Consider the following 12,066-nt stretch of genomic DNA (forward strand, 5'->3'; position numbering starts at 1 on the left):
TTTTGGAAAACTGATCCCAGATCCCAGAACTAAAACTGGTACACAACACAGAAATATTTAATTGTCTCTGAATGACATAATTTGGCACTGATTGAATTTAAAAAATCAAAATATTTAGTCCTAAGGAGAGTTAAACGCCAATATTAAAAAGATATACTTTCTATGATAGAAGCAAATAGTAAGAAAAGAAACTCACGAGGTTGTTACAAAATATTTAGCAGACAACACCAAAGATATGATCCCCCAACACCAATGCTAGAAGATAAAAAGAATAAGATGGCCCATAGTGATAAAAGAAATTCAGAAATTTTAGCAGAAACATTTAACGAACTACTAAATTGCGAGGTTCCTTCTGAGCATCTTGAAATAAACTCAGAAACTCCAATAAAAACCCCACCAGAAAATATAAACCGACCGACAATTCAGAAAGTCTGCAAAGCTTTGAAAGAGCTCAAGAACTACAAAGCAAGTGGAGAAGGTCAAACATTTGCAGAACTCTGGAAATACGCAGCAGAACCCGTGAAGATATCATTAGATCAACGTATAGTTAAAATCTGGATCGGAGAAGAGCTACCAGAACATTGAACTATAGCTATCATACACCCATTACACAAAAAAGGAAAAAAATTAAATCCGAACAACTGCAGAGGGATTTCCCTATTGGATTGCACATATAAAATATTGTCAAGAATTCTCTACAATCGCTGTAAAGATCAACTTGAAAAGGAGCTAGGAGAATATCAAGGAGGAGCCCAGGAGAAGCCGCCCAGAACAGATCATCACATTAAAATTAACAATGGATGCCTACAAAAGGAGACAGAAGCAACTAGTCATAACCTTTGTAGACTTCAAAAAAGCTTATAATTGCATCCACAGATGTTCTATGCTGGACACGTTAAGAAATTTTGGTCTTCATCCCAAATTAATAAAAATGATAAAATTAACCCTTACAAACACCAAGTCCAAAGTAAAATTCAGAGGAGAACTATCTGAGGAATTTACGATTAAAACAGGGTTAAGTCAAGGAGATGGTCTATCACCACTGCTCTTCAGCTGTGCTCTTGAATACTTGATGAGAGAATGGTACAAAGAGAATCCTAAAAGCATAACAATTGAAACCAAGAAAGATGATATAAACCTAAATTGTTTGGGATTCGCAGATGACTTAGCATTACTAGCTAATAATGTACAAGAAGTTAGAAATCAAATAATGAGCCTGCAAAAGGTAGCGCCAAAAGTAGGACTCCAGATATCTTTCGAAAAGAGCGAGATGATGGTAACAGACCCTCTAGTAATACACCACGTAACAGTAGAGAACAGAAAAATTAAAATAGTGAAGCAGTTTAAATACCATGGAGAGATTATAGTATACAAGTTGGATGAAAAACCTGCTTTGCAAGAGAGAACCAATAAAAAGATAAAAGCTCAAAAACTTTCATGGTCTACATTCAATAAGAAATGTCTATCAATTCAAACAAAATTGAAACACTACAAGACGGTGGTTCAGACAGAGGTAATATACGTAAGCGTGACTCTTTTTAAAGTCACTCAGAGAAACAGAGTCGACAAAATACTAACAGCAGACAGAAGAATAGCTAGAACATTCGTAAATAAAAAATACCAGAAGGAAGGACAATGGCGGATAGTGCCGAATGAAGTAGTGTACAGGGAACTGTAGCCCATCAGAGATACTATACGCAAAAAGAGGATTTCTTTCTTTGGCCACATAATGAGGACGCCAGAAACCAGATTAGCAAGAAAAATTATGCAGAAACAGTGGAATCTGAAGCAACAAGTAGGATGGATCAAGGAAATTAAAGAGGATATGGAAGAACTAGACCGAAAATCTCAAGAAACTCAAAGACAGGAAAATAAGATTAACCCAAAAGTAAACAAACGACACACAATGAAAAGGGTATTTACAGGTGAGGAAAGACAGGAAAAATCAGAACGAATGAAAAGATACTGAGCAATTAAGAAAGAACGAAACGTGCGCTTACTGAAGAAGAGGACCAAGAAACGATTGACTAAAGTGGTCCAATGAGGCCTTAAAAGCAAATAATAATAATTGACTCCTTACCTCTATTCCTCGTAAATCTGGATAACGCGTTGCAGTACTGCTTTGTCTTGCGCAACGCTATGCTAATCCTGCAAATTACTATATCTACACAGAGACACTCGTGAGGTGCAATGAGTTCACCGTTAGATGCAAATCGATGTAATTTCGGAACCCACTTGGTTCAATGATCAATTAAAAAATGCAAAAGAAAGGTAGGTGAAAAATGGCGCTGCAATAATAAAAGAGTGACTTCAAGAAAATTACCTTATAATTCCTCTTCACGTAAATAAAAGATTCCATTACACAGCCTCCTTCTCAGATCAATTACATTACATAATCATCTTATTTAAACTCGTCGATAAATTGATACTTTACATTTGAAACATAACATTACGACTGCTTCCTCACTTAAACACAGCTAACCACTATCTGCTACTGCGCCTACGCGCACACCAAAGATGAAACCTAACCCTGCGATACAGCTAACAACATCGCTATTCGCTCACATCTCACTTGTAACAGCTCGAGAGCAAAGGTATGACGTTATTGTACAATCGATTAATACTCAAATGACACCTATCAACGGCTGCCGCTCCTGCAGTGTTGTATACTCCCATTCGAGGTGATCGACGGACTGCAATTGAACACATTGCTGCTTAACGGGACGTCTGTTGATGAGGCTGACGCACTCGTCCTCCCTCAATGTGCCACGATCACCTCTGTTGTGCTACATTTAGGAAACTGAAGAAACAACTTCAGCATGTTACTCTCCACAAAAAGCAAACGAACTTCTTCTCCATGACTACGCAAGGCCCCACACAAGTCTGCGCACCCGACAGGGGCTCACAGAACTTCTTTGGACTGTCCATACAAACGTCATGAATGACATATCATTTACACTCCTGGAAATGGAAAAAAGAACACGTTGACACCGGTGTGTCAGACCCACCATACTTGCTCCGGACACTGCGAGAGGGCTGTACAAGCAATGATCACACGCACGGCACAGCGGACACACCAGGAACCGCGGTGTTGGCCGTCGAATGGCGCTAGCTGCGCAGCATTTGTGCACCGCCGCCGTCAGTGTCAGCCAGTTTGCCGTGGCATACGGAGCTCCATCGCAGTCATTAACACTGGTAGCATGCCGCGACAGCGTGGACGTGAACCGTATGTGCAGTTGACGGACTTTGAGCGAGGGCGTATAGTGGGCATGCGGGAGGCCGGGTGGACGTACCGCCGAATTGCTCAACACGTGGGGCGTAAGGTCTCCACAGTACATCGATGTTGTCGCTAGTGGTCGGCGGAAGGTGCCCGTGCCCGTCGACCTGGGACCGGACCGCAGCGACGCACGGATGCACGCCAAGACCGTAGGATCCTACGCAGTGCCGTAGGGGACCGCACCGCCACTTCCCACAAATTAGGGACACTGTTGCTCCTGGGGTATCGGCGAGGATCATTCGCAACCGTCTCCATGAAGCTGGGCTACGGTCCCGCACACCGTTAGGCCGTCTTCCGCTCACGCCCCAACATCGTGCAGCCCGCCTCCAGTGGTGTCGCGACAGGCGTGAATGGAGGGACGAATGGAGACGTGTCGTCTTCAGCGATGAGAGTCGCTTCTGCCTTGGTGCCAATGATGGTCGTATGCGTGTTTGGCGCCGTGCAGGTGAGCGCCACAATCAGGACTGCATACGACCGAGGCACACAGGGCCAACACCCGGCATCATGGTGTGGGGAGCGATCTCCTACACTGGCCGTACACCACTGGTGATCGTCGAGGGGACACTGAATAGTGCACGGTACATCCAAACCGTCACGAACCCATCGTTCTACCATTCCTAGACCGGCAAGGGAACTTGCTGTTCCAACAGGACAATGCACGTCCGCATGTATCCCGTGCCACCCAACGTGCTCTAGAAGGTGTAAGTCAACTACCCTGGCCAGCAAGATCTCCGGATCTGTCCCCCATTGAGCATGTTTGGGACTGGATGAAGCGTCGTCTCACGCGGTCTGCACGTCCAGCACGAACGCTGGTCCAACTGAGGCGCCAGGTGGAAATGGCATGGCAAGCCGTTCCACAGGACTACATCCAGCATCTCTACGATCGTCTCCATGGGAGAATAGCAGCCTGCATTGCTGCGAAAGGTGGATATACACTATACTAGTGCCGACATTGTGCATGCTCTGTTGCCTGTGTCTATGTGCCTGTGGTTCTGTCAGTGTGATCATGTGATGTATCTGACCCCAGGAATGTGTCAATAAAGTTTCCCCTTTCTGGGACAATGAATTCACGGTGTTCTTATTTCAATTTCCAGGAGTGTAGTTAAAACTTAACAGCTACTAGAAACATACTGGGTAAATCACATAATACTGACACCGCAAATATTGCGCAAATGGAAAGTGCTGTTGCTGTGCGGTTTTCACACAGTGGGTTCGTAGTCGGTGTCTTGGATTGTTAGCCTATAAACAGATCAAATAATACTTAGAAAGTGTATTTCTCGTGCAAACATACACTTTTTTAAAATAGAACGATGCCTGTTGACATTAATAAACTAAAAGTAGGGTAAATCAGAATGTCGGTGGTGTCTGTTACAGGATTCTAGTGCGGATCGTTTATTAGATAACGTATTGCGAAAAGTTTCTACTCCGACACTTGTTTGTGCCATTCGACCGACGTATTTGCTAGGTACGGCGTTGTTATGTTTGCTTATAGTGTGCTTGTGTGTTCCTTGAGTGCACTGCGACTTGCTAGGCAGTGTATGACAGTCCAAATAGTAGTCGTGAGTGGACGGTGGGATTTACCAGTACAGAAAAAGTCGGTCTATGGAGAGTGCAGGAACAAACCATTTCGTTGTTGTACGGTGTATGTGGCAAGATGCCGCAACCCAGACACGTCAACCATCTCGGCAATTATTTATCAGCCTCCTCAACCGCTTACGTCAAAATGATAGTGTAACACCTTGACAACGTTACAGAAGGAAGCAAGTGACGACAGAAGAGGAGGACATTGATGTTCTTGCTGCTATTGCAGTATTGCAGTTTATCCACACGTTACCTCCCGTGCAGTCGCACGAGGAAGTGGCATGTGTCAAGCAAGTGTCGTATGCATTCGCCATCGACATGGAAACAATTATGAGAATCGTCTTAACTTCTGTGGATGGGCATTTAGACAGGATACTTTATATGTATCACGTATCTTGTTTAGTGACGAAGCCACATTCACTAGTCTTGGCCATATGAACTGCCGAAACATACACTATTGGACTGTTAACAACCCCTACTCGCTTCGTCAGGTGGAACGTCAGCGTCCATGGAATGTAAACGTGTGGTGTGGGATAGCGAACCATCAGGTCAAAGGCCCGTTTTTCATAGTCCGAAAATTGAACGGACACAAGTATCGCAGCCTCCAAACAGACCATTTTCCACGGATGCTAGAATACGTTCATTTGCAGACCACGAGGAACAAGTGGTACCAACATAATGGCTCTCAAGCCTATAGTGCACGAAGCACTACAGCATATGTTCACGAACTATTTCCAAATCGTTGGAATAGACGCAGAGGACCTATACCTTGGCCGGCCCCTTCTCCGGATTTGACGCTGTCGATTTTTTTCTGTGGGAGTAAGTTGAAGGACGCTGTCTGCAAGGACGTACCAACTACACCCGATGCTATGCAACACGCGTTACTGCAGCCTGCTCGGACATCTCCAGTCCAGACTGGAAGCGTGTTTTGCCACTACCGGCGATCGTTTTGAACACAACCTGTGAAGGTCAGTTGTATTGTTACTAGTCAAAATTCACATAACTCGTCTGTGCACTTGGTTTATTCTTTAATGTATGCTACCACATGTATTGTACATATGTCAGTGTGGCAACTTTTCGAAATACGATACCACGTAAAAGACTCATACTAGAATTCTGCAACAAATACCACTGACATTCTAATTTATCCTAGCTTTAGTTTTTTAATGTCAATAGGCATCGTTCCATTTAGAAAAGTGTATGTTTGCATAAAAATATGCTGTCTAAGTACCATTACGGTCTGTTAATTGGCTAACAATACGAGCCCCTGATCACCAATCCGTTCTGTGAAAACCGCATGTCAATAGCACTGGTAACTACAGCTTTTGATATCACTGTAGCTTATTCAGTGCAGATAAGTCTGCATGTCCACATGTCGACCTCGTCAAGCGAGCATACTCTTTCATCCTGCTTCGTTTTAGTTACGCCATCGAAAGTGCCTTATTTGCTTTTGTAGAACGTAAAATGGACGAGCCTACGATAGCACAGGAACTTGTGTTTCGGGAAATATGACTATGTGTACTGCATGTGTGAACATACGTTGTTGCAAGCAAATATTTAGTTTTTTGTCAAATGATATCTCATGTACAACTCCTGTGAAAATGCTGACCACAATCGTCCGTTACAATGTATTGTTTACTCACCTACTTGTCCGACGAACACATGACGGCGTTTTATTTTTAAAAAAATGGTTCAAATGGCTCTGAGCACTATGGGACTCAACTGCTGTGGTCATCAGTCCTCTAGAACTTAGAACTAATTAAACCTAACTAACCTAAGGACATCACACACATCCATGCCCGAGGCAGGATTCGAACCTGCGACCGTAGCAGCAGCGCGGCTCCGGACTGGAGCGCCTAGAACCGCACGACCACCGCGGCCGGCGGCGTTTTATTACATTAACTGAATTTTCCGTCGATGCTTGATAGAACATGACAGACAACAACATTAAACAGGAAAGACTTTTGTGATGTTATGCAAAATATTACTTCTATGCTTATATGGCTTTCAGCTTATTAGGCCATGGTCTGGTGACAACTGAATGTCGCGAAAACGGACAAAATGTCGTGTGAGGTAAGGATATACAACTAGTACAGATTTAACAGGACGCCAGAAAAGTGTTTCCTGTGTAATGTTAATTTTCGTTCGCTTCCATGGTCATTGAAAGCTAAATGTCAGTGAATAAGTTTTCCTGTCTTCTCTTTGTGTACACAGCGTAGTGGGACACATGCCGCCAGTCAACAGCTCCGCAGCGATGTATACGGCGAGCAAGCATGCTGTCAAGACGCTTCTCGAAGGACTGCGGAAGGACCTGGTCGCCAAGAAGAGCAAGATCCGCGTTGGGGTGAGTCCACAGTCCCAAACAGCTGGCGTCAGTGACATCTGAGCGCAGCTTGTCGCATGGAAAGTTACTTAGCACCACAAATTTTTGATGCAGTCGAGGCTATAAAGAATGATCAGAATTTTTTGGCAAATAATTTATTCTCTGAGTGTCAAATTTTACTTTACGCAGAAGTGCTGCAGTAATGTCAACTGTTTATACATACCCACGCAAATGTGATGGTGTTGATGAGATATTTCGAAAGAAACACTGGACAGTACTTTAGGTTACAAGCTCAGTTCAAGGAAGGGTACAGCATCATAGGGAGCAGGTCCAAGTGCGAAGGTATATCTAGCATCGGCATTTTAGTTGAAAATAATCATAGCTCTGTTGCGAAAGAAGCAGAGCACTGAAGCAGAAATCTTTAAGGTAGCGGTACTAAAGGTTAGCTGTAGCAGGATATAAGTTGATACAGAGAACCTAACTATGTACAGACAAGATAGATTAAATTCAGTTGGCCGGCCAGAGTGGCCGAGCGGTTCTAGGCGCTACAGTTTGGAACCGCGCGACCGCTACGGTCGCAGGTTCGAATCCTGCCTGGGGCATGGATGTGTGTGATTTGAAATTCAGTTGGTAGCGGAGTGTTTGGGCTGTTAGAAGCAATTTTCCAGAGTGAACTAAAACAAGTACTTTCTTCCAGTTGTTATAATAATATAAATAAATAAATTAATAATTTGTTCATTTTACCGTCAATGCGATTCAGATAGTATACTTGCTGGAAGCTTCGAGATAAATTGAGTCTCGTTTCGAAGATGTACCCGCTTCATACAATTACGTTAGGTGGAGACTTCAATTTGCCCTCGATATGTTGGCGAAAATACGTGTTTAAAATCGATGATAGGTAGAAAACAACTTCCAGAAGCCTGCCAAAACCTTGCACTGATAAAACATTTTCAGTAATCAGGTGTCCAGTTAGAGCGGAAATGGTTGCGATAACGTACTCGACCTCTTAGCACCAAACGCTCCTGAACAAACAGAGAGCTTAGTTGCAGCGAGACTGAATACCACAACAAGCAAATTCACAAAAAATCAAAATACACGGGGTGGACACAAGTATGGCAACATTAAAAGCACATGACCACTGGCATTCAAAACAGCTTCCAGTCGTCTCGGAAAGGATACATACAGGTCCTCTGTGTTTTTCAAGGCAGTCTTATATCATGCTTCGTGCGAAACAGTGGCAAGCTCAGGCAATGATGATGAAGGTGGACAGCGATCACACACCGTCTCCAAACTAGACGACAAAGGCCCAATAATATTCATCCTAACGCTTACGAAAACATTCCTGGACGATGCAAGCTGTTTGAACAGGAGGGGGGGGGGGGGGCAACGAACTCATAAGCCAAAATGAGCACATAATCTTTGGCAGTATGCGACCTTGCAGAGCATCCATGGATCCCACGTTGTACTACGATACGGCTGCCCAATTCATCACTAAACCCTTGCCAACTTTCACTCTTGAGACGTAAAGTAGGCCTAAGTTCGAAACAGTGTGCAACAAGACTCTTCCAAACAAGTGACTTTCTGCCAGTGCCCCATAGTCCAGGTTTTATGTCCTCGGTACCAGGTTTACCTGTTACGGATATTTGCGTCACTGATGAATAGTTTTGAAATTCCAGTTCGCTCGCAGGTCCCAGCTTCTGCAGCTGTTTTGTTTTGGTGCTGACAGTGTTCGAAAGTGCGACATTCAATTCTGCAGCTGTCGACCTCTTATTTTTCGTCACAGTCTTTTTCAATGACCGTATGTCACTATCACTCAACACGTACTTTTATCCGCAGTGTGACTTAGCGGATGATGTTTTTCCGCCTTCCCTGTATGAGCTGTAAAAATCTTCGATATGGTGCCTCTTAAAACACCAAACATTTCGGATGCCATGGTTACCGAAGTATGCACTTTACCAGCACCAACCATCTGCCCACGTTTGAATTCATATAGCTCCAACATAATGCACTCACAACTACAAAGAACACTATTCTGACCACGACTGAAACCCGCAAGGTATTGAGGACATTTCACAGGTGCCGTACGTGATCAAATACAACAGCACCGCCTGCAGGCTTGGGTGGCATTTGCATTTATCTACAGGCATGCATTTCTCCCCGTATTACCATATTTTTGTCCGCTCTCTGTATATATTTTTAAAAATGCAGAAAAAAAATTTGCTTGATGCCTTCCTAAGAGAAACTCACCATTCCTTTCATGTACCTCAAATTCTGACGAGTGGTGTTGGCGGAAATTGAGAGTCTTATACCAAGTAAATTAATAAAAACCGAACAGATTTCCCAAGTTACAGAAAAAAAGGTCAGGACACTGCTGCAGAAACAACGAAAAAATAAGCTACATTTAAAACAACGTATGATCTCTAAGACTGGTTGTAGTTTACAGATTCTCGAAACTTAGTGTCAAGTTGCGAGGTGATATCAATAGATTCCACAAAGAAACTGTCTCGAAATCTGGCAGAAAATCCAAAGGGGTTCTGACCGTATGTAAAGTAGACGAGTGCAAGGCACGATTAGTGTCCTCATTGCACGTTACCGATGATAGCGCACTGAAGAGGATCTACTGAACACGGTTTTCCGAAATCCTTTAGCCAAAAATGATGTATAAATATTGCAGAATTCGAATCTAGATCAGCTGCGAATATGCATCATCTGAAAATAGATAGAGTCGATCTAGTGGAGCAACTTAAATCCCTTAATAAAAGGAAACCCTATGTTCCTTGTTATATAACAATTAGGGCCGCATCAGAGTTATCTGATGAAATAGCTTCAATTTTAGCAATTACGTACCACATCTCACTCGACGAAAGATCCCAAAGAGTGGAAAGTTGCTAATACATAAGTAGAAAAATAAAAGCAATCCGCTGAATTATAGACATATGCCAAGGTATTATATGCTGTTAATACCGAGAACTGTGTAGGTGCACAAGTCGTCCTGCATGGTCCATCAGTGTTCTGTGGTGGAGTCCTGAACTTTACCCTTAGCAACAATGATACCCTGCAGCGTGGTAACGGAGTGGTAAGCGTAGCCGCCGTCGGTGGACCTAAAGTCGATAAAGTTCCAGGGCTAGAAAGTTTTAACAGCCGGGACGTCATCGTTTGTCGGACATTTCACATCGCGGAGGTCTACAATAGAGATATGGTAAATCATATTACCTGTCGTCCATGCCTTTGGTTCTCAGGACCGGAAACCATCGTAAAATAAATGAATCTGAATCTGTGTCAGTGTGGGTTAAAGGTGCTGACAATTGTAAAAAAATTAAACCTTACCCATTATTATAGAAATTAAATAAATTCTTTCCTTTCCTTAATACTTGTCAAAAATAATATACCAAACAAAAGAAAAAATTAAGAAAGCTATTGCATCAGCCACATGCGAGATACTATGTGTGAGCGTTGACCTTGATCGTTACGCAACCACTTATCTCTCTGTGTTTAGAAACATGACAAGCCAAAAGAGACGCTCTGAATTATAGACATCAATCTGTATTAGGATTCTGGAACATACAACGTTCAAACATTACGAAATTACCCAAGAAATCCGACTGTTCACACTTAACCAGGACGGATTCAGGAAATAACGTTCTCGTGAAACATGTCTGGCTCTTTATTCACTGCGGCATGGGCACGGATCTCTAGTCAGTCCATATTTCTAGATTTCCAAAAGACTTTTGAAACAGTTCCTTCTAAGCGAGTTCTACCAAATTTCAGGCCTATGGACTATCATCTCAGTTACGCGAGTAAATTCGTGATTTCTTGTCATAAAGATCAAAGTTCGGAGTGATATCTGTGGTCAGTTAAAGAAGCGTCTTAAGCCCTATTCTTAATATTTATAAACAATTAACTGGGAAAAGTGGCAGTTGACCACAAATCAACAGACAGTGTGAGGTCCTCCAAATCACTGCTAAAAAAAGTCAGTTAAATTTCGGTTACACGATAAATTACACAAATTTAAAGATTCTCCGTTCAACTAAAATATCTAGGGATTACAGTTACGAACAACTTAAATGGGTACCATTAAAAATTGTTGTGTGGGAAGCCAACCAGTGACTGTGATTTATCAACAAAATACGTATAGCGTCCTGTTCTCGAGTACCGCTGCGGGATCCTTACTTCACAGGGTTAGCGGAGACATCGAAAAAGTTCAATGAGGGCAGCTCGTTTTGTACCGTCGCGGGAAAGCGGAGAGAGTGTCACGAATGTGATAAGCGGTTTGGTGTGACAATCACTGAGACCAAATTATTTTCTTTGCGGCCAGATCTTTTCACGTAATCCCAGTCACCAGCTTTATTCTCGAAATGGGTGGAAAATTTTGTTGATTCGCACCGACATAGGGACAGATGATCATAATAATAAAATAAGAGAAATCGGAGTTCGCGCGGAAAGATTTAGATCTTCGCTCCCCCCACTTGCGTTTAGACAGTGGAATACTAGAGAAATAGTGTGTATGGGGTTGTGTGGGCCATCCGCCAAACACTTAAGCCTGAACTACATGGGATTTTGCAAATTGCAATGAGTACTTCCTGCTGAAAAAAATAAAAAAAATGTTAAGTATCCAGAAGACACTGTCGGATGTAAACATAAGTTCGTGTGCGTACACGCCGTCGGCGGTATGTAAATGATTAAGCGTTGCAATTCCCTGTGACTGGTAGATAGCCACTGGGATGCAGTAGCATGTTCATGTTTCGTGTTGTTACCAGGCCTGTTAGGACGTATAAAGAGACAGCGTTAGCGGCACCTGACAGATTTTGAAAGGGGCCTCATTGTGGCTCTCCATTTCGACAGTTTAGGTTAGTGGGAAAATCGGGTGTGACAATGGCCCCATGTA

The 12,066-nt window shown here is 43.0% G+C and overlaps 1 protein-coding gene across 2 annotated transcripts in view; it reads left to right on the forward strand.

Moving 5' to 3' along the window:
- LOC126161628 (dehydrogenase/reductase SDR family member 11-like) overlaps positions 1-12,066 on the forward strand; it is a 126,494-nt gene that overhangs the window by 99,006 nt on the left and 15,422 nt on the right. For both annotated transcript variants that reach the window (XM_049917587.1, XM_049917588.1), the window contains exon 4: positions 7,073-7,202. In XM_049917587.1, the coding sequence (XP_049773544.1) occupies positions 7,073-7,202 (130 nt within the window). The remainder of the gene's footprint in view (positions 1-7,072; positions 7,203-12,066) is intronic.

Source organism: Schistocerca cancellata, chromosome 2 (assembly GCF_023864275.1).
Source record: "Schistocerca cancellata isolate TAMUIC-IGC-003103 chromosome 2, iqSchCanc2.1, whole genome shotgun sequence".
Classification (NCBI taxonomy): domain Eukaryota; kingdom Metazoa; phylum Arthropoda; class Insecta; order Orthoptera; family Acrididae; genus Schistocerca; species Schistocerca cancellata.